The sequence below is a fragment of the Hippoglossus hippoglossus genome, chromosome 17, assembly GCF_009819705.1.
Source record: "Hippoglossus hippoglossus isolate fHipHip1 chromosome 17, fHipHip1.pri, whole genome shotgun sequence".
Taxonomy (NCBI): Eukaryota; Metazoa; Chordata; class Actinopteri; order Pleuronectiformes; family Pleuronectidae; genus Hippoglossus; species Hippoglossus hippoglossus.
The window spans coordinates 16,376,038-16,401,777 of NC_047167.1; the positions used below are offsets into that span (position 1 = coordinate 16,376,038).

At 40.6% G+C, this 25,740-nt stretch overlaps 1 protein-coding gene across 9 annotated transcripts in view; it reads left to right on the forward strand.

Moving 5' to 3' along the window:
• Positions 1-24,960, forward strand: part of asic1c (acid-sensing (proton-gated) ion channel 1c) — a 95,265-nt gene extending 70,305 nt beyond the window's left edge. For 4 of the 9 annotated variants that reach the window (XM_034613654.1, XM_034613652.1, XM_034613651.1 and 1 more), the window contains 10 exons: positions 10,519-10,669; positions 11,785-11,912; positions 16,867-17,017; positions 17,126-17,182; positions 17,616-17,769; positions 17,989-18,080; positions 18,451-18,530; positions 19,024-19,095; positions 21,530-21,582; positions 22,575-23,563. In XM_034613654.1, the coding sequence (XP_034469545.1) occupies positions 10,519-10,669; positions 11,785-11,912; positions 16,867-17,017; positions 17,126-17,182; positions 17,616-17,769; positions 17,989-18,080; positions 18,451-18,530; positions 19,024-19,095; positions 21,530-21,582; positions 22,575-22,653 (1,017 nt within the window). In that variant the 3' untranslated portion in view covers positions 22,654-23,563. Of the gene's footprint in view, positions 1-6,817; positions 7,856-10,518; positions 10,670-11,784; positions 11,913-14,895; positions 15,024-16,866; positions 17,018-17,125; positions 17,183-17,615; positions 17,770-17,988; positions 18,081-18,450; positions 18,531-19,023; positions 19,096-21,529; positions 21,583-22,574; positions 23,564-24,301 lie in introns of those variants that run through there. The other 5 variants (XM_034613650.1, XM_034613647.1, XM_034613648.1 and 2 more) reach the window with 5 other exon arrangements.
• Positions 24,961-25,740: the final 780 nt, after the last annotated feature.

The following is a 25,740-nucleotide window of genomic DNA, read 5'->3' on the forward strand; positions in this document are numbered from 1 at the left end:
TTATTGATACAGACTGCACCTGCCCACTGCCCGCTCCGCCGTGGGGGGGGGGGGGGGGGTGTACAGTACATGCTGTGTCAGAGATGTTCACAGTGACTGTAGATTTCAAATAAGTAACACTCCTTCCTGTCCTGCCTTTCCCATTACCGAACCTGAAAGAACACCTTGCAGCAACTCAAGAATACGTCACTTATAGGAAAGGGGAAAACAAATTAAAAAGTGTAATACCAATAGACCTTATTTTGAATGTGCTCTCCGCCAAAAACAGCTTGGGGGGTTGTTTTATTTATTTATTTTTCTTGCAAAGTACATGCCAATATTTCTCCCTTTTTGATGAATTTTATATGGCTTTTCTTCACAGTATAAGCCTCTCTTAGCTAAAAATCCATTCCTGCTTCCCTTGCATTACTCGTGCAGCATACTGAGTGGCTGTGCTGCTTTTTTTTTTCCAAGTCAGTACGAGGTTAGTTTCATTTAGAGTCAGGCCACAAGATGTCTCCCTCTGCTAAAGAAGCTGCCTGTCCACCAGAGTGACAGACCTGTGTGGTTTTTTTTCTCCCTTCATTCTTCCAGTCTGTGAGTCTGCAGGTCATTTTAAATCAGAGTGTAACACAACACTTCCTCCCGGCCTCTTTTCCAACTTGATTTTTTTTTTTTTAGGTCTGGGAATTCACAGGAAGTTATGTTGTAAAGTTTTCATGTGAATGTAAGTGTGCTGCATGTCAAGTATCTCTGCCAAGAATCCTGAACTCACTGTTCAGAAGTTTCAATTTAATTTATGTGGAATGTTATTTTAATATTCAACAAATCAACCCAATTTATTCAAGCTTTAAATATTACAGGGCCTCATAGATTTTTATGTAGAAAATGTAATACTAAAACCAGCCAGTGTATGAACTGTATGTCTATATATATATATATAGGTGTGGACTGTTCATTTGGTCTAGACCATCAAATCTCATGAATTGCACTCACGTTACTATCAATGATTAAGAATAGAATCAAAAAACAAGCTTTTTATTAAGAGCTATAATGTTTAGTTGATTAATCAGTGAATAAATTATCTATTATAAAACATTAAAGTGATAATCTTTGTGGTCTGGAATTTGAATGAATTAGAAGATGCTACCCTGGGCACTGCAAAAATGATCATGGGTATTTTTTTAACTATTGATTGACATTTTAGAGACAAAACAAATGCCTGATTAAGAAAGACAGTAATTGGCAGATTATTCAATAATGAAGACAATCAGGAGCTGCAGTTCTTATGTTCATGTATGTTTAATAAGCATTTACTAATAGCTGCAACTAACGTTTTTATTAATGATATGTTTTATTCATTTTTGAATTATTATTTATCGATTCCTCAGTTAGTTATTCAGTATATAAATGTCATGTGAAAAATGTCTCAATTACAAGTTAATCGGGTGTAACAATCAAATTGCTTCTTTTCAGTCCAAAAGCCAAATATATTCACTTTGTCATCATGTACATGTATATACTATTTATATATATAATACTTAGACGGTCACCATATATTTTTATAACATTTATTAAATTGTTCTGGATTAATTTTCAGTTTTTCTTCTAATTCATGAGTCGACCACTGCTCAGCTCTACAGGAAGTGGATGTTAACGTTAGAAACAGGTTTTATTTTATTTATTTCATTGCTTTTGTCGTCAGGGTGTGTTTCTGATGTGCATCTAATTGCTGCCAGGATTTCATTTGGTGCTGAGCAGTCTCACTGGGCCTTGAAGGATTTCTTCCCTTCTCTCAGTTAAAACTCTTCTAATGAGACCTTTGGGGCTCAGCTCAGCTTCAACATAAAAGAGGATGGTTAGTGTCACTTCCCGTCAGTCTCACGGTCCAAAGTATCGTCTCAAATGTAAAAAAAAAACCAGGTCTTTAAATAGTTCTTCTTTTCTTTTCCATCAAACTGCAATCAGCTGCTCTGTATTTCTGCTTGATAAATTTTATTGCGCCATGATTCTCTAATTACATGCTTGAATACTGAGACAAAGATGAAACGTGTTTGGAAGATAACAATGACAGCCTGGGAGCAGCAGAAATGTGTTTTCAGAAAAGGAGGCCAGTCATTTTATAGAGAAGAAAGATCATTAACTTTTGCCCCAAGCACTTTATATTCTTCCATAAATGCAACATTGTGCTTGAGTTATTTTAATTAAATTAGTGATTTTGCAAATTGATTTAGCAAATAAACAAGTTTTAGAAACGTTGGAGAGAGTAAAGTTTAAGCCAAAAGTTCAGCGTGTTACAGTGCAGAAACACAATTGCAGAGTGTTGCACCAGTTTGGGAAACTTTGCTGTTTCCCAATTTCATAGAGTGAATTGGAAAAACCTCCAACCTCCAGACTTTATACACTTGTAGAGGTTGTTTCCAATAATACAGGTGCTGGGGAAATATACAGAATTCATGTTCACACAGAAGTCGGCAGTTCACTGCCTTGTTCTTTCATCCGTACTCCAGCACGTCATTGATTCTGCTGAAGAAAAGGAAAACATGTACCAGGACATTGGTAGAACTTCATTCAAGTATTCCACTCATTATTTATATTAACAATGGAGAAAATGATTATGTTCGATGTGAAAATAGTTGAAAAGAGCTATTATCAGTTTACCTCAGCTCATCAGAGCATTTAGCTTCTATCGTCAAATTTTTCTGTTGTTTACAACAACAACAAAATTCCAACAATGTCATAGTACACTGTCTATGACATTATTCTAATTTTTCTGTTGTTTACAACAACAACAAAATTCCAATAATGTCATAGTACACTGTCTATTCAGCACTAAACATAGAACACATGCAAATAGAAAAAAAACATGTGCAAATTAAGAAAACAACATCAATTTGATGACACGTGCGCTGGAATTAGTCACAACACATTCATTTTTTAGAACATGTGCTGCAAATAGCGAAAACAACCCTGGAAATGTTTCCAAGGGACCCAAAAAAGAGATGAACCCAGCTGTAGCTCAATTCCATTTGCAGCGTGTTGAGACTTTTTGCAGCGCACGTGTCGTCAAATTGATGAAGATGTTTTCTTAATTTGCACGTGTTTTTTCTACTTGTTTTTTCTATCTGCAGGTGTTCTCTTAATTTGCAGTGTGTTGAGCTCTCTCTCTGCCAGCGTAAGAATGTCATTGTGTAAGAATCAGTGTTATAAGGTGACTCCAAACTGATGTTCAGACTCATAGCCCAGTAAAAACACATTTATAAAAATGAAAAATAGTAACTGCTAGCCATGGCAACATTATGAGTTAATGATATCTCAGAGATGCAGCGTTTTCAGATAGTAGCACTGCCCCCAAGTGGCAAAAATAGTTAATGTTTGGTTATTTTATTGTTGTTATTACTATTCTTAGTAGTAGAATAATAGACCTCAACATGTCTTTTTTAGATATACAGCACATTCACTTTCTATCAAATGAATGTTCAGCATGCATCTCAAGTCCTGTTGATAATTTATAATAATAATAAAGTAATGAATCAGGTGCAGAATATTGACAAACACGTCATATTTGTTGCTGAATGCACCACACACAGTAAAATGCTGAGCCTGAGTACATATGAGTGGAGAGCTGCTGCTCCAGAGAGCACATGTTCAAAAGACTAATGGTGATTCTCATGCCTTGCCAGTATGTGACCCATGGAGCTGCAGAGTGATGAAATGCGATTTGGTTCAAACTGCTGACGAGGGACCATTCGGAGATAGAGAACCCCCCCACAGCCCCCTTAGCCTCCACTGGGCTTGTATAGGACAAATGAGCTCAAGCAATTAACTCACCACTTAAATGTGCCTCATATCTATTGACAGATTTTCCAAAGAAACCAAGAATAGAGGAAATTGATGCAGCTGGTCAATAGGAGGAGAAACCAGTTAGCCAGATAAGCTGGTATTGTTGGAGTTATTTACTCGCCTGTTGCTCATGCAGCGGTAAGATTTGTCCTCTCTTTGTGTTGCTTTATTTTGTCCTAAACTGAGTTTGTTATTTTCGATAATGCAAAAACCCAAGCTCTTTGTTCGCTTTAGTCTCTAACAGAGAGAGAGTCTGTAATCCTACAATCAACAAACCCCTATCTTAAGAATAAACAGGTTCAAACATAAAGGGCTATAAAGGCAGCCAGGATGAAATAAGCATCTTGCAGACATGATGTACAGTAGTTGTAAGGGTGGGGGGGGGGGGGGGGGGGGGGGGGGGGGCTGTGTTCAGACAATTAGGTAATTTTGTTGCCCTGAATGTGGACAGAGGGAAAACAACTGGAACTTTTACTTTGGCTTCTCTTTATTTTTCAGCATCCAGACCTTCATTAACGTTATCAGAGCGTTAACCTCTGAACACAGAGAAAACTGCTCGGCATTGTTTAACTGCCTCTGTTATGAGCGGATCATTTTTCGGTTGCAATTAAATTGACTGGAAATGAATTTAAATGTTTTGATATAATCATCTTATTTAAATACATTTTTGCCAAATAGCGATTTGCAGCAAAAGAAGACGCACTGTGTTTAATCATCCCAAGTCTACAGTTTGACTTTTTAGTAATTCTATTAAAGGCTGAAAATTACATTTTATAGAATTTATCCTCCTGTGCTGAGTGACATTCACATGTGAATACTAAACGTGTGTCACAGCAGGTGATGATGGCCTTCAATTACATTTTCATATTCTAATCACAATCCTCCTTTCTCCTCTGCACACTTCTCCTCCTTTACACTAACGCATAGCTGTGTTTTTTTTTATTATATTACCCCAGTGTGATGAAAACTTGGCATTTAAGTTGCAGAGCGGTAATTTAACAGGACAAAACATGTCAATGAAAAAGGCAGCACGGATAAATCAGTGGCGATTGTTGACATTTTAAAGCAGCCCGATGGTTTTTAACAGCAGCGAAGGGAAAAGAAAGGAAAACATGTTTTCTCTCACGGAACAAAAGAGCAAAACATATTTTCAGCCAAATAATATTCAGATGAGGATTTTTAAATTCATAACCCTACCCTACTTGGTCCTAAGGTAATAATTAGTAATGTTTATTTGCTCTGCGCTTAGAATAAATGCGAAAATTGATACCTCTGTCTTGTCTGTACATGAATCGAACAACTATTAGGTCAGTTTAAAAGCCCATAAAGTGTGTAAAGAGTCAAACAGCTGGGCTGGCCGGTCCCCTCCTGCACCTCTAGTGCTCACTAATTAAAACGTTATTGCTTGTGTGTTTCATCAATACATAAATAGGGATACTGCTGCTGAAAGTCATATGCTGGAAATATATTTTGGTGCAGTGCAGAGCCGTGTTAGTTGTTTTCACTTGCTTCTGGTCTATGCTAAGCTAACAGTCGGCTAGCTCTAGATTGTATATAAAGATGGGCGACGAGTCTCCACTTAAGACGTCTTTTGAAGCCATATTCTGTCATGGTGGATCCGCCGTAGCAACATCCTGCTGAGACACTTGCATTGATCAATCGAGAGTTAGTCTCATCTTTGAAAAAAAAAATTTTACGTATACTTTGACCTTTTAGTGAAGCCCATGTCCCATCAACTAACATAGAGGAGGCAAGGTTCATGACCAATACTGCAGCCCGCCATCAGGTGGCGATCAAGATGCTTTGGCTTCACTTTTGGGAGCTGTCATATCATCCATGTTTATCTACAGATTCATATTGGGTGCACACAGAAATCATATCAACCTTATGATCCCTACAACAAAAAGTAGGGCACTATTCCATAAAACTTTTATTTGTCACCTCATTGTCAAGTCTTCATAGCTGCAGCTTTAAAGATTTAAATGTTGGACACCGACACATCAGTTCTGGCAATTCCTGACATTTGTAAATCAATCCAGTTGGTTCAATTCAGACTCCATTGCCTACAAGTCATTTCCACCCTATTTCTGCTCATATTTAAACTGGATCAAATCCACTTATTATAGTCAAATGTATGTAATTCCAAAATGATCCCCTCTCCTGGAAGTACGTTTATTCCCCCACTTTTGTGAATCAGTTTCTACAGCAATATATCACCACAGCTGTGATCAGGTTACCCAGCCAATATTCACATTACAAACTGGAGTGATTCCAGCTAACATAATAAAAAAAATCATCTCGGTATGAAGCTGAGCTCTCTGCCAAGCTGAATCCTCTGATTGCCTCACATAAATGGAGCAAAGCACCTTTAATATCAGCCAGTGCCACATCTGCATGCCGCAGAATGTCAGACTTCATTACGCTACATTCCTGAAATCATATTTGAAACTGGCAAAAAAGAACTAGAAAATGTTCTATAACAGCGTATTTCTCACACATTTTCAAATGCATTCTGCTGTGTTTTTCTCATACGAGATGCCTCCCCTCAGTTATCATTTATATAGATATATATATATTGATTCATGACTGAGCTGCAGATAAAAAAAATAAAAAATTTCAGACTTCATCCTTTTTTCAGGTTGGACAATTTCTTTATCACAATTATTTCTACTTTGATTGATACCTCCCCCCGCCTCTCTTTACCATTGGAGGTCTACTTCATCACCGGAGGAAAACAATTTCATCCACTGGCTCCACCTCATTCTCCATTCGACTGTAGAGAGAGTGTGTGTAGAGGGGCAACAAGCTTTCTACTCCTTTCTGCAGGCTGCAAGTCAACAGACTAAAAAGCATCTCTTCAATCTGTGGGAAAAGGGAGGAGTTGTATTTCGGGGCAGCTACTGCACAAAGAGAGAACCCAGCGAAATCTGCAAGTATTGTCTGGCAGTGGAGAGGGAGATGGAGGAGTGAAAGATCTGAGCAACAGGGGTAAGCCTCACCGGATTTTCAAAAGTGATTGCCTCTGTGAGTGAAGCCGTCGCCTACATCTGCAATTTTCACGGCCATTTATATATTGATGAAGGACTGGTGATGGTTACGCTTGTTGGTTTTTGTTAATGGAGTGATTCAGCTGTTTCTCTCATAAAGGAATCATTATGTAAATCAATTTTACCTCCCCTAAGGACCACACCTCCTTTGTTGATACCTTTTCAAGCCTGAACAGTGGGACAGCTGCATAGTAGGACTCCGCTGCTACCTGGACATTTTTTGATAAATAAGCCTGGAGATGGTTGTGGAGAAAGCCCCAGTGTGTGAATGAGGGAGGTCTGTGGTGGGCTACTGAGAAACTGCGTCTGCTAAAGAAGCACCTGCCTTGGCTCAAGCAATTATGGTCAAAGCACCCACATCCGAATCAATCGCCCTGGGGCCACAAAAACTAAATGATGCCCAGGAAAAAACTCCCCAAAACCACAACGAGGGCGGCTCGCTGAAAACAACGATGAAAGAGATCACAGTGGCTTTTATAACGAGGACCAAGATCCATGGTTTGAAGTTCATCTTCTCTCCGGACAAGTCCAAACCGCAGCGTGTCATCTGGATCATGGCCTTTTTTGTGTGTTTGAGTCTCCTCGCCACCTGGTCCTGGAATCGAATCCAATACCTGATGTCCTACCCGGCCATCACCAAGATCTACATGGTGTGGGCTCACAACATGTCCTTCCCAGCCGTTACTTTCTGCAATAAGAACGTTTTCCGTGTGTCCAATCTGACCAAGGACGACCTCTACCACAGCGGCTACTGGATGGACCTCATGTATCCCAACCACACAGTGATGGAGCGGGGCCTGTCCATTCTGAAGGACAGCCACAAACAGGGTCTCCTGAGCCTGCTGGACTTCACCAACTACACCCCGGCCCCCGATTACCGCATCGACACCACTGAGATGATGGGACGCCTCGGCCACCAGCTGCAGGACATGCTGCTGGAGTGCAGGTTTCGTGGGGAATCGTGCACCTACAAAAACTTCAGCACTGTATGTACGAGAAAGAAAGATGGTGTTTGTCAGGTGTGGATATGAATGTTGTTCACAAGGTGTATTAATAATTCATGGGAGCATTTGACAACGCTCCCTCCAGCAGGCGTTCTCTCGGCATGTTTTAAGGTGTTGATGTTTCAAAGCCGCAAACAAGCCTGTCCTGTTTTTGCCTCTCAGACATGACAGCTTGTGAATTTTTAAACCCGAAGTCTTCAAAGACTCGACAGAGGAAACAAACACAGCCTGAACTACACATTGTGGTGAAAAATCAATGTCACCATCAATGACAATCTACCTCACAGATTTTGAAGTTTCTCATTCAGCGATATTCACGCGGGGCGAGGTCTTGAGTTGCCAGGTTTATAAACCGTGACAACGACATTAAGGAGGAAAAATTAGAACATCAATTATTCAGACATCGTAAATCAATCCAAATTACAATTTTAGCTTCTCTAATTAAACATCTGGAGGGCATGTAAATAGATGGTCGTGCTTCAAAAATACAGCCGAGTTTCTCCATTTCAAACACCAGGCGGAAGAGTATTGTACCCTTTGAGTAAATGCTGCACGAAGGAAGTGGAGGACGTTATTCCAGATGGTGATTTTCCTAATATATCTAAATAAATCAACACACACTGGCAGCTTTTAGTGTCAGAATCCTCACAAGACGAAATGGTGAAACGTCTGCAGTGAGAAGCAGAGTGACAAATTTATTTCTACAGCAGGGAAAATAATTGCTGGGGGAACACGCTTGTAGATTTAAAACACAAACCTGACGCAAATCTGAACATCCACTGGAAATTCTCTAGATATCAGTGATTAAAAGCATGTAACTGTGACAGCTTCAGCTGGACTGTGACTGCTAATATCAGCCAGATTTGGATCATTGGATAATTTGTATTTAATATGTGGGTTTACATCTTAAGCACCATGTGTTGTGGCTGTGTCGTGACTGAATAAGGCTCCTCTTCTATCTACCCTTTAATAACAGTCCCTGGTTAGACTCTAGGCTTCTGCTCACTCTGCAGACCTCATTATTTAGCCAGCAGGTGGAAAGGAGCAGGGCTCAGTTATCTGTCTGAGCTGTACGCAAGTCTGTCCGAGTCTGGACATGGAACACTGACTCTGATCTCAAGAGATCAGCTTTGCCATCCCCTTAGTGCTCAAGTTTTTTCCAGCAGGGCTTGAAACCACAACCTCACCAGGCTGGATACTGAAAGAGATTTAACATTAGATGGATTCCTTCCTTTTCTTATGTTGCAGCCTTATTCCAAAATGGTTTAAATTTGTATTGTCCCCTCATTGATCTCTACATTACCCCATAATGAAAACACATTGACATAAGACACTTTATATGACACCTGAAATTTGGTTTGTTGCTCTGATATTCATTGTCAGCTCTTTATTGATTGGTTTGTTTGTCTGTTAGTAAAAACTAATGGAAAGATTTCCATGAAACTTGGTGGAGTGATGTGGTACAGGTGGAAGAACCCATTCAATTTATGGTGCAGATCTCGATCAGGGGCAGATCCAGGTTTTTTCTTTCACTCTCTAAAACATTGTACGATTCTGTGTTTTTTTACATTTAAGTGTGAGCAATTTGTTGCAGCTTAATTGAATTTAAGGGGACTATTGCACCTATAGGCGGAGGTATGTGCTCTACTGAGTGTGTCTTTCCTTATCATGTCCAAACAATTAAATACCACAGTTGGAGTCAATACACATAGCAACATATGAAAAAAGTGGAGGGGTCTGAATAGTTTCCAAGTGCAGCGTTGCTTTTTGGTAGGTAAGAATATTTAGAAGATCTGGATGATTTATGAAATGTTAGATGAAGTCAATTAAAGATCTTTTTTTTAGCAACTGGAAATGTAATTTTGAAATGTAGCTACCAATAATTAAGGTCGAAAAAAACATTTTACTCTCTAGTATCTTCAATTGGTAGACTTGTATCTTGTATAAGTTTTCTTAAATTAAACTGTATTAAGAAGTATTCAGTCTGTATCCAAACCGTAGAGTGAGTTCAATTTGAAATGTCAGCATTTCTAATCATAGTACAGATTTATTTCTACTTGTTTGGCAGGAGGGATCATTTTCTAATCACAGGGAAAAAACATAAAATCGAAAAATATCTGTCAAGTCTGTCGAGTGCTGAGTGCTTGAGTGTAAAAGCTGAAAATAAATGACTCAACCCGGTTGGAGTAATTAAATCAAACAGATATTTGATGTGAGTGAAACCAACACATCAATTGTTTAGATCCAATGAGCTTCACTGGCACAGGTTCAGTCTCCTAAGATGTTTATCAGTCAAGTGTTTTTAAACACGATTTAACTCCCACCGCCGATGTTTCCTCTTTAATGGCACTAAAATAGTACGTTCACTATAAATGACTCCGGGGAAATTTAGAGTGAAATTGGGTGGAGATTGATAGCTGCTGCTGCTGCTGCTTGGAGAGCTCCCATTAATTCCTCAAATCAGAGCCAGGTGCCTGTTTAAAACCAGTAGTGTTCCCCTCTGCAATGATTACCTGTCCTGCACAGTTACAGGCTGACATTTATACATCCTGTACTCTTACACAGTTTACTAAAGCACAATGTTAAAGGTTTGACTTCTTATTTATAATCCTGTTTTTCTCTCTGTCCTTGTTTTTTCTTTACAGATTTACACACGCTACGGAAAATGCTACACGTTCAACTCGGGATTAGACGGCAACCCTCTGTTGACCACGTTAAAAGGTGGCACGGGGAACGGCCTGGAGATCATGTTGGATATCCAGCAGGATGAATACCTCCCTGTCTGGGGAGAGACAGGTCAGTGCAGCTCTGAGCACCATTCTGAGATGTTATCTTGTGCAGCAGTTATGTGGAGACTCCTCCATTTTGTTTGTTTAAGCTGTAAATCCCTATATTACTGTATGTCAATGTGTCACTTCATATAGAAAACTAGAATTACTGCCTACTACTACTACTACTCGAGTTAGATAAATCACTGAGCCTTTGAGTTATGGATGACCAGAAAAGTGTTTTTGGAGATGTCACAGTGAAGTTGACCTTTACATGTTATGATAAAGCAAAATAAAATATCATCATTTTATTCTATTTTGTCTAAAACAGCTGATTAATGTCCAGAACAACATGTTTTGTGTGGTCTGAGTGACAATGACCTTTAACCCTTTTAACCAAATTGTAATCACTTAATCCTTGACCAAAAGTGGATGTTTGTGTCAGACATAGACAGTAAATAAAGATGGACGACGAGTCTCCACTTCCTCCTGTTTTACAAAAATGAAGCCAAACTATCTTGCATACAGGGGCCGCCATCTTGCGCTTTGAGGTCCTTTGGATCCAGAGTTTTGGCAGTAAGATCATGGAGTGGAGCCACGGTAGCAAGGTCCCGCCAATAGACCATCTCAGCATCAAATAACTTATTAAGACCAAACTTACTGGGAAAATGAGCACTTGAACAAACATCAGTGTGATAAGAACAACCTAAAATATCAGAAACCATAGTTTAGCGTACTTTGATATTTTAGGTTTGGTCCACGTACCATCCACTAACATGGAGGAGGCAGGGTTATTGACCTACACAGCCAGCAGGGGGTAATCAAGATGATTTGGCTTCATTTATGGGAGCTGTGATAACATCTGTCTTTATTTACAGTCTATGATGTCATATGTAATGAAAGTCCTTGCAGGCGTTCCTCCGATATTCACAAGAATGGGACGGATGTGAAGTCACAGGGAACTTTGTCAACAAACCTATAAACTATTACATTCTGTTACACTAAAATATGAGTATTTCTCTCTCATTAGCTTCTATCATGGGGTTTATAAACTCTCCCATCCATCTCAGCATCACTCCCCACAAAGCGGGTTTCCATAAGCAACCACCTTGTGTTACATGTTCTGGCGTGCTGTATCCACAGATGAGACCTCCTACGAAGCAGGCATCAAGGTTCAGATCCACAGCCAGGATGAGCCGCCCTTCATTGACCAACTGGGATTTGGTGTGGCCCCTGGTTTTCAAACTTTTGTGTCATGTCAGCAGCAACTGGTACCTAACGTTCAGCCTCCTCCCCTGCAACCTCAACCTTCTTCTTCCTCTTTTTTTTTTTCCTTTGCTCTGCTTCATTTCGTGTTTGTCGCCAAATCCTTTCCAAGCCACTGCCCATTACCTCTGTGTCACAGAGCCCGGAGCAAAGTCAGATCTGTGATTAATCTTGTGTGGGGAATGTGCAGTGAGTGAAAGTGTTAAATAAACATCCAGCGGGTCCGGGCACGATAAATGAAACTGACGAATTACAGCAGCCAAGGAACATTGGTAGAGCAGAGCCAAGTGGATGGATGCAAGCAGACGAGCATACTGTGCTTATCAGAGCCAAATAACCTCAGACCATACAGACGGCAAAATATCTGGCAGAGTGTGTGTTTGATTCTTCATACTGAGCCCGTCTGGGAGAAGTGAATGTATGAAAATATGAATACAGCTATTTAAATGCTGTGAAAATGGTCTCGAGTGGCACAGTTACAGAGGAGGCAGAGAAAAGCTGTGGTAGAGACGAAAGGATTTCACACAGCAGATATTTATGATCTAAAACATGTACAAAACGTAACTTCCACTGCTGGAGGTGTCTCAATCAAAACAATAAGGAAAGTTACTTAGTTTGATGTTGTTAAGCAGCATAGGATCATGGGAGTGGTTGTCTTTACCACTATTGCCCATAAACATTTAAACATTGTTGGATAATGTAAGTACACAAGTCACTTTAATGAAGAATTGGTACATATTATATCTTTTAGTAAATCAACCTAATTTAAAATGAACAACCTAAAAAATTATGAAGGATTTTAAAATTATATGATCTCGTGGTAACGGCTTCAGATCCTTACAATAAATAATTGACTCACTGTATCCTGAGGGAGAGATAATGGAATTATTTATATATTTTTGGTGACAAATTTAACTATTGAAAGAAGGTGCACCTGTCATCATATTATTTTATTTCTGCACCCCCTGGCTATTTTGAAGAGACATTTTGAGATGTATCATGATTTAAGGACACTGTAAAAAGGGTGTTTTAGCGCACAATATCAAGAGAAGCAGAAAGAGCCTGCGGCAGGCGGGTTGACCGTAAAATAAAATTAGCACCCGGTCCTCAACTGTCCCGTCACTGCTGCCAGGGCAGGATGGAAAGTAATAACTATAGTAGAGCCTGAATTGATCGGGAAAACCTGTGTGGAAGGTCGTAATACTGAGCAGCCATGGATTTCCTATCCAGATCTAATGAAAATGTACAGCAGTTATGTGATGTTGCCAAGACAACATTGTGTCTCTTATGCTAGAATAGTGCACGAGCCAAACACTAGTCTTTGATTTCCAAAAGGAAGCAGTGACAGAAAAGTATCCCATCAAACAGCAAAACCCAAGGAAGAAATTTCAGCAACTACCTCTGACATCACGTGTATTTATGTATGTGCTGCAGGCTTATTAATATTTATACCACATAATCAGCCCCTGGGATGTATTGAAGTAATGGATACTCCAGCAGTAAATCTTATTCATTGCTTTAAGAATCAATCAAGCCTAATTTAAATGATTTTGCTCCGAAAGTTAACGGTCTTGGTCAGTTCCCGAGCATGAGAGAAATTATGCAAATAAAAGCTCCACCCCTCTTTGAGCAGAATAACATGGGATGACGGAGGCAGCAGGTTTGGGCTCATCAAACAGACACTTGGACACCACAAAGATGACAAATTTTATTTCATGTATTTTTGAATGTACAATATGTGTGTCTCTCTCTCTCTTTTCTGTTTCTCTCTGTACAAATGCTGCAAACTGCTCCGAGTGTATCATCATTCAGCCATCTCCGAGCTGTGAATCTGGTCTGGTTAATCACCGTCGCAGAAGTTTCCTCCAGAACGCCAAAGTGCGCGAGATGTCATTTATAATCACGACACGAGCGCCCACCCCAGTGACAGCTAAGAGACGTGTTTACGGCCTGAATTAATTAAGCTGTCATAAAAGTCTGGCCAGTTGTAATTTCAGTCAGTCTCCAGTAGAAGTGCAGTGACACAGCTCTCAGAGTAATGACAGACAGCTGGAAGAAACACTTATGATTTCGAGTATTTTTGTGAAAGTCTGTCAAAGGAATGAATACAATTTTCAACTAGACTGCAAACCACCACCAAGGCCTACAGTCTCCCTATGAAACCACATTTCCTCATTTGGATCTGCACCAAATTGCACAATCAAACAAAATCAATGAATTATTCTCTGAGAAATCAACAGAAATGTTGAAAAACATCTCACAATGTTATAGAAAGTGAAAAGATAATTCCTGGATTTGCCCCCTGATGCTGATCTACTCTAATTTAACAAGTTCTTTCTTGGTGTTGCGCATCCCACCAACAATTTTATGAAAATCCATCCAGTCGTTTTTGCGTAATCCTGCTAACTAACAAACAAACACCCATTGATATCAGTTCCATTATTATGATTGATATTTTTTAACAAGGAAATCAGTGAAAATGTATAAAACGCCTTTCACAACGTTAAAGAAAGAAAAGAAGGAAAAAAGCTGTGGATCCGCCCCCTGATATGGATCCTCAACTACATTTATTGGGTTCTTCCTTGACCCTTACCACATCTGTCCTCCATGTTTCATGGAAATCCATCCAGTTGTTATTGTGTAACAAACAAACCAACTAACAAACTGCACAGGGGTGAAAACACAAAGTCCCTGACGCAGGTAATAACAGGCTGTGACTTGTGAGCCAGAAATGAAAACTGCACCATCAAATGTTTTCTCTAGAATCATGTGATGGTTGTGATGTGATGGAGAAAGGCTGAATGACCACCCACAACACTGCAGAGTTGTCACACGCCACTCGGCGCTGTGGCAGTGTTGTTGCTATTCTGACAACAGGCCGTCTGTGCGGACGAAGGGTTTGACCATGTTCTGTCCCGAATCTTGCTGTTGCTCCTCTCATTTATTTTGATACTGATGTGGGCTGTGTTCCCTCACCCCTCACCCTAGATGAGACGTCCTATGAGGCCGGCATAAAGGTACAGCTTCACTCTCAGTCAGAGCCTCCTTTCCTCCACGAGCTGGGCTTCGGGGTCGCCCCCGGCTTCCAAACGTTCGTTTCCACCCAACAGCAGAGGGTAGCGTATGACTGTCTGGGCTTGCTGCATGTCGACAAATGAATAAATTAACAAAAACATAAATAAATTACCATTGTTAAATGGCTACACACCCACCATCAAGTTTCATAGTTTCATCTGCTGCCCCTCTTACCCCAAAGGAATGGATCCATCCACCCCCCCTCTGTGTGGCTGAACATCTGCAGTCCATCCTTGTGGTCATTGTCTTCTCTGTTTATCAGATATAATTAAAAAGCAGCTAATGTGTTTCATCCCAGCTTTAAGCCATTCATCCGAGTCCGTATCTCCATCAGAGCTGTTGCTTGGCTTTACCCTCTCGCTGTCATTGTACGTTTAACACTCACTGTCATCGAGTCGATCCTCTGGGCTGCTCCTTAACCTCGTTTACCAGACAATGTGATGCATTAGATTGTTATTTTCTATTACCCACGGGGACCCTGGCACCAGTTTTCGAGTCTTGCATTTATTGCACGAGTGTTTTATTTCCAGTGGAACTCCAGTTATGAGAGTCTGTGGGCTAGAAATGGAATTCAATAAAGGCTTAATCATGTTTGCCACTTTTAAGTCCACCTCCTCAGTGAATTGTGCTCTGTCTCCGTCACTCCGCATCGACTAAATGACCGCTAGGCCGTCAGAGTTAGCGCGCTTAGAGCTGCCGGAGATGATTGGGAATTACGGCGAACCCTAATGTGACAATAGCAGTATCGTTTCCCTGTGAAGTTTGTCAGGAGGAGGCCGCTGGCATCGATCGCTGGCGAGCACCCGCCGCAATTAGTGCCGTTTGCTCAAATGCCCGAGCAAGCATCGGTGCCCCTCATAAATAATTGCCTCATTTCTGTCGTGAGCAATGTGTAGTCGGCATTCATTACCATAAGTTGCTGTAAACAAGACTTTTAAAGGGAGCTGAAAGTCTTGCGTGTGGTTAAATGTCACTGTGTTCAGTTTATAGCCCCTCCCCAAAAAATAGTTCCTTTAAAATGCTGAAGGGAGCTCCGAACAGATTGCGTGCAAACATGGCTGAAGCTACAAGAGGAGCGCCATGGGTTTGATATTTAGAGTGAACCAAAACCTTAAACAGTCATTAAATAGTCCTCATTAGTGGGTTCGTTTAGAATTCCCAGAGTTACTCATAAATGTGACCTGCTCTTCACCTTTTTAATGAGAGTTTCACCTCTAATGAGACTGTAAGCTGAAGATACTCTGTATATTCTCAACCCATTGTTAAATCCACAGGCCTTTCAGAGTAGTGCGGTAATGAACTCTCATGGGTGTAGACGGGGAAATTTAAATAGTAAAAAAAAACTTTAGTTTGCATTATAGGACCTATTAAATGTTCTACTTGTTAATGTTTTGCGCTGTATAATGTCTGTTCAATTCATTGGATTGTTCATTTGAAAAGTGTAAACTGTTTATTTACGGTTCTGAGTTTCATTTCTCAGGATTGTAAACGATTTGTCCATTGGTTGTGGTGTCCTGTCTGAAACTACACATTTTACAGATTTCTATTAAGCCTGTCTCTACTCCCATGGTACTCTGCTTCCTACCGGGGACTAGACCTGCATTAGTGATGTTCTGCATGACGTCTGCTTGCTGCTACACATGAGCAATAATGTTGTTCTCACTGGACGTTTTTTGTGCCGATATTGTCTCAGTGCACATTTTCATTTAACTGTGTGGTTTTTGTTACGTTTCATGACATTTTTGGTTGGTTTTTTTTGTCAGCTTGTTGCACTCTCTTTTTTTTGTACTTCTGCTTTACCTGCACTATGCTATTTTTTTTTATCGTTTGTAATCCTGTGAGCTCATATACTGAGGGGAAACGTGTGCCGTTCGCTCTTTTCAGCTTCAGTACCTCCCTCCGCCGTGGGGCGACTGCAAGTCTACTCCCATAGACTCTGAGTACTTCTCCACGTACAGCATCACCGCCTGCCGTATTGACTGTGAGACCCGCTACCTGCTGGAGAATTGCAACTGCAGGATGGTTCACATGCCGGGTATGAATTATCGCTGACCAGTGAGAAATGTGGCAGATATACGTTTTATGTCCTCCTGTGGTGTTTTTATATTTGATGCATTAACTATTTTTAATTTATTTCAAACAGGGACTTCTACAGTTTGCACACCTGAGCAGTACAAAGACTGTGCTGACCCGGCTTTAGGTGAGCCCACACACACTGCTCTCTATATGTATGTCCATATTAGAGTGATAGTTGCATTAATGTCTGAATTGAGCCACAGCAGAGCCTTGAGACTATTTTAATCATCTAGATAAAAACCTCTGCAGATTTAACTTGGAATGACTTTCATCTCAGACAGTGCAGAAGCAAAATAATGAGGTAAAATTATTGTTTAAAAAATCCCATTAGCGAGATTTGTGATTCGTCCACGCTTCGCTGATATCAAATAAATCCCACAGCGCTTTTCCCTTCTCCCTCCTCTCACGGCTTCAGTCATTATTTGCTTTCATGGAAAGTGAACGATGGCAGCGATTGTAGCTTGAAGAGATATTTTTAGCAGAGACTTTGAGAGCGTCTTATTGTTTGATTCCTCGCAGATATCACACTGTGTTTGAATGACTTTGATCCTCCACAGACTTTTTGGTAGAGAAAGACAACGATTACTGTGTCTGTCAGACGCCCTGCAACATGACCCGCTATGGCAAGGAGCTGTCCATGGTTAAGATCCCCAGTAAGGCCTCTGCTAAGTATCTGGCTAAGAAATTCAACAAAACTGAGCAATATATCGGGTAAGTATCATTGAACAGTAGTGAGTTTCTCAGGTAATGTCCTCTTTTCTTTTTTTTCTGTTGATGTATGGATTTACTGTGGACTAGCATGACCCGAGTCTCCATCGTTCACCTTCAATTTAACAATAATGAAAGACGGTTAAATCCAGGAAATGTGAGATCCGGTGTATTAACAGAAATACAATCTTGTGGGTGTGCTCTTCTCTGTCGTCCCTCCAGAGAAAACATTATGGTCTTGGACATCTTTTTCGAGGCTCTGAATTACGAGAAGATTGAGCAGAAGAAGGCCTATGAAATCGCGGGGCTCCTCGGTAAGATTCTCGCAGTTTTGCGGCTCATTGTGACAGAATAAACGTGGCCGACCTCGGTACCGGCGCTCTCAGCGGGCCGCCGCTGCACATTTCACAACGTGTCTTCACGCCTGGTGCTTTGAGGTTCTCCCTCTTTGAAGTCATGAAACTGGCTGAGCACATTTTCATAATCTGATGCTCTCGCAAGGGCAGTCGGGTTTGGGTCTAATGAGCAGTCGGGGCTGGATGGAGCCTTTTGACTGTTCGGCACAGATTATTTAGAGAGATACTGAATTAAAAGTGACAGCGTGGGGAACAGCATCACACACACACTCCATTGTTCAGTTGTTGTACCTGCCCATACAGTTTCTGTTCTTCTGTCTCTCTGTAGGTGACATTGGAGGTCAGATGGGGCTGTTCATCGGAGCCAGTGTTTTAACAATACTGGAAATATTTGACTACCTATATGAGGTAAAAGTTGAAATACCAAGTATTACTCCTCTTTATTTATGTCTCAATGTACCAAACGTAAAGGTCCTGTGTGTAAGATTTAGGGGAAAGGGATCTATTGGCAGAAATTGAATATAAAATAAAATGTATGACATCTGAAGGTTTCCACGGGTTCTCATTTATTGTTTGGAAGGGGAGGGTGAGGTGAGGGGTATCCAGCTGCAATATGACACTTCACCACTAGATGTCCCTGAATTCTACACACTGAACCTTTAAAAGCTCATTAGCAATATTTAGATTGGGAAATATTGATGTTCTACTTCCTGCTGAGAGTTAAATGAGAGGATCATACTATTCTTTGTTGGACTGTTGCTTTATCAGCTAACAGATATTTTTTGAGTAATTATTCAGACTGCACTTAAATGTCGTTGTCCTGCATAAGTTTGATGCTAATGTCAATAACTTGTCAAATGTCATGCATCTGTAATGTGTATGTGATGTTTTCTGCATTCAGGTGTTTAAGGATAAGGTTTTGGGTTACTTCACACGCAAGAAACGACCTCAGCGTTGCCAGAGCGACAATCTGGTAATTTTCAGCTTCTCCGAATGGCTTTGACTGAATGGAATGAATGTGACGTGTTTGATGATCTCAGGAACTACGGCGACCACAAAGTGTCCGCTCGCACTCGAAATGCTTTTGATGAACAGCACCAGAGAGGAAATCATTAGTTTCAATTGGTACTGCAGAAACAATGTGTGAACACGGCCATTAATTATACATACATATTGTTTTTATTGCACAGTATAAATGCATAACCAATTACTACACACGCACATGAACTCTATATTTAGATGGGGAAATCCTTACGATGACATAAATCTACAAGATAGTTAGAAGACAGAAAACAGATAAATATTGACTGAAGATCAAACTTCATTTTTTCTTTTGACACTTGAATGCCCTCAGGTTTTATTTATGACTCACAAAGCTCTTATGATCCCAGGATGTGGCCTTTATCTTAGTTAAACCCTCACCTGTCGAGAGTTCACACAACTTATAGCCTCCCTTATTCGTGCCAGTACAGTTAACTAAGAGCAGGAAAAGTCACGTGTCCACGTACGATTAGATTCATGAGAGGAGATGATGGAGCAGAACGCGGGACGAGATTAAGAGGTCTGGAGATTTTATTAACATTTGATGATCTACTCGTTTAAAAAGCCTTCGAGGCAATGAAACCCATTTTCCCTTCAAAACTGAGGAGAGTAATGTGAGGCATTTCTTTCCGAAACCTAAATCACAGCATTTTGTTGAGCCCAGTGGTTTCACACACGGCTTCCAGAGGCACCTCCCCTGCAGCCGGTTACATAAGGTCCCTACAAAGGAAATGAAGAAATTATTTATAACCGAAATGCACCTTTTAATCAGCAAATGTTCTGCACGTTCTGCTGAATCAAACATTCAGGAAAAGGTGGAAGAAGGTTTTACTTTACTTTACTAAGACTTAATTGTATTTTCTACGAGCTGAGGTAGGACTATAAGTTAAAAAAAAAAAAACGGAATCAGAACCATATAAGTACAAATAACGTTTTTAGACATGACCTTTTACCAACAGCAGGAGATTCTCCACTGAAATGTGTTCACATCAACACAGAAATCTCCGCAGTGTTCAGGTGAGGGCTGGTGCAGCTGCAGGCAGAGAAAGGATGTAACGTTCATTCTGGTGCGGATCAGGATCGGAGGGCAGATCCAGACACTTTCTTTAATATTGTAAAATAAGGTGTTTCACAGAATTTCTGTCGATTTCTCAGTAAATACTTTATGGATCTTGATAGGGGAGAAATATTTATGAGTGTGTGTAATTTGATGCAGATCCAAAATAAAAAATATTATAAATATAATAAATTTAAATGTGATTTCATAAGGGGAGTATTGGACCTTGGTGGATGTATTTGAGTGACCTTCTAGCTATTTAATCATTCCAACACTAACCAATATAAATAAAGAAAATATGTGAACTTCCCTTTTTAACCTATCGATGCCAGTCGACCTTATTTTCAAAGTCTCATCTGTAATAACCACTCAGTCCTTTTCTCCCTCGAACACTTCTCGTGTCCAAATAACAGCTAAAAGCACTAATCCACCTCTGCAGGTCACTGTCAAGGCGAAAGCAAAAACAAACACTGGAACGTTTCCTCTTCTCTGGTGCCGTTTTAATCCAAAGCATCGAAGTAGATCTTAGTTCAATGCAGACATTTTGCATTTGTCTCTTCAGTTGTTCTGTATCCAGTAGTCTGCTTCTCGACAGAGTCTCAGAAATGCAATGCTCTGTTTCTTTGTCGCGACGCACAAGCCCAAGACTTTTTCATCAGGTGTAGAAAACAAAATAGATCGTACCACATACGATTGGTGAAGAAGTTGTGGGTTTGTGTCTGCATGAGGATTGTGTTCGTGCATGCTCGGTGGCCTCAGGTTGAGAAATTGATTTGATGGCTGATGTGGAAGAAAAGGATGGAAAACACTAAGAGTTCTTTGGTTTAGACGGAGGTAGTTTTGCTGTGTTTGCAGGATCAGATTTTCGTAGACAAAGCTGTTATTTATTTAGCGGCTGACATTAAGAGAGTATGTCCTGCTTTTTTTCTGTCATCGTGTTCTTCTGACTGTGTTCTGCTCCATCCATTTCATCTGTTCACCTCCTTTTTACAAACCATCTCCTTTACCTCCTCTCTCATATTCAGTGATTATTTTTCAACTAGTCCAGCATCACATCTCCACTCAAACAACCTGACAATGAAGTTATGCTTTCAGTTCCTTTTTTACTCTTCTGGATAACAGTGATCGTCCTGTGCAAAAAAAAAACTCAAATCATTCCTTTAAACCACCAACTTTCTTTTCCTTTACGTGAGGGGGAAACACTCTCTTGCCGTCTTCCCCTCGCAGTTTCAACTTGTAGCATTTGCACTGTGTTTATTTTCATTTCAGTCACCCTCACCCATCTTTCTTTTCATCATGTCTATTCCAGGAGTTTCCAGAGAACCCAACCAGCCCTGGTGTCACGCCTAATCATGCCCCCAGGTAGCACACCCCATTGATAATAGATGCTCCCTCCCATGCTGTCCCTCTCTGTCATACATACTCAGCCATCTCATACATCGTTTCCTCAGTGACTATGAATGATTTGGTTGGCTTTAGCAGAAAAGAAAGGGGTGATTGTGTAACTGTATCATTTCCCGCCGTGTCGTAGTGTAGTTTGGTGTGTGTCTGTATTTACCGCTTCAGCAGGAGACAGGAGTTGGTTGGATTCTCTAAGTGCGTAAAAAAAAACTAATAGTGCAAAACTTGCTCCTTGCACTAAAATAACGATGCTTTCTTTCCCATAGGATAAAGCTCAGTACTCGTGTGACATATCTATTGAATTATTGCAAAAAAAGCTGAACCACACGAGAGCTATTTGTTTTCCCTGCAGCACTGAGGTCCATTTATAGGCAATGCATTTCAGGCTGGTGCCGGATAACATCACTAGATGCATCACTTTGTGATGTTATCACAGGTCTGCATGCAGTGAGTTTGCACAAAATATAAATGGTTCTTTGTCTGCTGGAATAGCCATTTTGTTTTGGCCAGTGAGGCTCCCAGTGTTGTTATCCACACATCAGTGGTTGTCTACTTAGCAAGTGTCCTCGCACACACACAGGGAACTGCAGACGTATGTGGGTGTTTCAGCTTCCGTGATTAAAAAGGAATTGAACATGCTAGTGTGAAAAAGACAAGACTAAAAATCTGCTGTTTTTCTCTCTCCTCTCTCTCCTTTCATTCATCTTTCCCCACCTTCCCCCAACTTTCTTTAAACTCTCTTCTCGATCTTGGAAATCCGTTGTATTTGTTCCCTCACCACATACGTGTCCGTCATTCTCCATTGTATTTGTTTCATTTGTTATCCTCTTATTTTACCTGTGCATCATTTCTTTCCTTCATCATCATCATCATCATCATCGTTGCTCCCTTCATCGCCCTTCCCTTAACCCGGTTGAACTCGTCTTCCCCCCCCCCTCCCCTCTGTCCTGCAGAGCACCTGTGACACCCTCCGGAGTCACTCGGACAGTCTCGGATTCACGCCGAACATGTTACCTCGTCACCCGACTCTAGGCAACTTCGAGGAGTTTGCCTGTTGACGACATAAAGTAGGGGTCGGGGGTGGGGGTGGCACATGTGGGGGACTCGCCAGCAAACTGTGAAATAATTTATGTATTTAACAGAACAAGGGGTTGATTGTATAACTCAAAATCATATAGTAGAGTTTATCAATGCCTGAATAGAAATAGAATACTATCATCAGAAGAAAAAAAAAAAAAGAGAGAGACCACTTCCAAAACAGAACTCAGGTTTAACTGCCATGTCAAGGCGTCAGTGTTAATTTATTCATGTTTCATTTTGTGCAATTGTTTTTCTTATCCAGTCACTTTACAATATACAATCACTGAAGATAATATACGTGTCCAAAAAGGGATTCTGACGAGTTACTGTTGTGCTAGTTTTTTCTGTACATCAGTGGAAAAATAGAAGTCTACATGTGGACGGTGGTGTGTGTAACTTTGCAGTTTCTTCTCAGTGTTAACGTCTCTCCCGCATTTTAACCAATGCCGTATCCAGTGACCTTATACCCGTCACCAGTTAGAAGAGCAGAGCCTTTTTACAAATCTGCTCCACTTTGACGAGCTGATTGTCGGATATGAAAAGAGCTGCTCCCACCTGAATCAAAGCACTGCACCAGTGTTTCACGTTGCCTTTTGCTACTTGGAGGCTTCGAGTTCGAGCCTCGTGAGTTAAACAACTGTGTTTGGAAAACAGAAGAGGAACTGGATTATTTGTACATATGCAAGGATTGAGTTGAGACGACAGAAGCTACTGAGCTGGATGTGTTTCGTTAACGTTACTCACTTTTTACATAAAGTACATTTAAAAAAAGAGAGTCAGGAGGCAAAACAGGCTGTTGATTGTACCTTTATATCTTTATATAGCTGATATGTTCATTTTCATTAACGTCTCCCATTTTTTCTGGGATAGTGTCGCTGCGGCGACCGTCACAAAATGATGCTAGCGTTCAGCGCGCTGTAAAAGTCGGCCCTTATTTCACGTGGAACTCATCAGACCAAAAACAACAAGTCAGGCGTTCTTCTGCCTTTTCTAATAATTCTGTTGTTTTTCTCGTCGTGTCTTAAAGGTGTTGATCAGCACAATGATAGTAATCTATTCTCTATTGAACATGAGTGGGGGGTTAAATGAGGATTGTTGCTGACAGACAGATTTTGGCTGATTGCAACATGACTGACAGCGGGAGAGTTTATCATGTAGAAGAGAATTGCCTCAAAGCATCAAAACCACCATGCACCTGGGTTCAGTTGATTTCTAACAGAAATGCATTGTACAATTTTACCATTGTATCCTCCTATTATTATTATTATTATTATTATTGCAGAACATGTAATGAGTCACAAATAAGAGTTTGTGATGTATAAATGATCAAGTATAATAAACTCTATATTTACCCATCTTACTCATGTACACAACTTCTCTTCTTATCTCTGTGTCCGTCCACTTCCTCCCTTCTTCTTGAAACCCTTGACACCACAGTTATGGACTTGTAGGTAGACTCACACATCCCCCGGCTATAAATACTTTATTGACTTTTCTTTTTTCTCTCTAACGATGTGAAACTTTTCAAGTATAATGCCGATCACAGTGAGTGGTGTTCATAAACATTGTAGCTTTATTACTCTGTTGTCTGTTGTATTAGATGACTGTTGATGTGAAGCACAAACCCTTGGAGATCAGCCATCACTCGAAAGCCAATGACTGGACGTCTCTGGTTGTGACTACCTTTTACGGATCGACTTTTAACTTTCTCACACTGTTGCGCACGGTGTGTGTGTGTTCACTGCTCCGGCGTTATCAGGGATAACGAGTGTTTTCTCCAAGAGGAGCCAGAGACTTTGTCCAAATGGGAATTTTACCTTTCAGGAAAAGAAAAACAAACAGACAAAAAAAAACAAAAGGGTGAAATCAGTGGCGTTGTGTCATGAGCAATAAATGCACTGGATGAGAAAAGCCACTGTTAAGACAAATTTGATTTGGGATTATCAGAACATGGTCAACAGCCGGAGCGGATGTAGACGACAAGCAGCTGCCAACTGCAACACACTAACGTACGATACACGTGAATAACAACCATCATCATCAGCCAACAAACAAAAAGAGACACAAAAATGCCAATTCACGTTGCGCGATGAATGCTGTTCTGAAGATGCTGCATTGCCATGATGATTTTAAAGTGTGTGTGTGAGCGTGCGCGTGTGTAACGTTGAATCTACCGTGAACTGTGGGGGGGCGTGTTGGATTTGTGACTCTAACCCCCTCGCCCCCCCCCCCCCCCCTCCTCTCCCCCCTGCCTTACCAGTAGAAGAACAGCAGAGTGTACGTGAACTGGCAGAAACTCATCCGTGACCTGTGTGTGCTCATTAAGTCGACCGACATTTACTGCATAGCTATGACCAAGTAGAAACACACCAAGTATTCTATACTGTTATTATACTGTACAGAGATTTGAGCTATTTTATTCTTACAGTTCATAATAGTTCTAATAATGACCACACGGCACAGCCCCCTGTTCCCTTCCTGCATGACCACTGTGTACCCCTCTATTATCTCTGGTCTCTTAATGTAATATTAGCCAAGCTATTCACTTTGTACTGTCCAGAGTATGTTTCTGGAGCCAGGTGAATCTGAGAGAGTTCTCCATATCGTGTGGTGCAGTTTGGGATCTTTATGATTATAAAAAAAGAAAAGGTTTGGGATCATGCAACATTTAACTAAAGAAAGATAAGTGTGCAGATGTGGAAAATTACAATATCACATAATGCGGCTTCAAGGGATAATAGATGTGCCTTTAAGACTGGTTCTTTCAGGAAACATTTTCACCCACACACACGTGGGGAACTGGATTTGCTTCATCTGGCTCTCTGTGCATTTTATTGTAGATATGTGATTTTAACTCTGAACTGTACATTAAATAGTTCATACAATGAACCGTCCGTTTCGTTCTCAGTCTTAAACTAAACTGTGCCAACTGAGAAGATACCATCTCAATCCCCTGCTCAATATAAGATCCCAGATAAACAGTGATCTGCTGAGGTTAGAACAGTTTGGGTTCATTCACACACAGATTTCAGTGTGTGG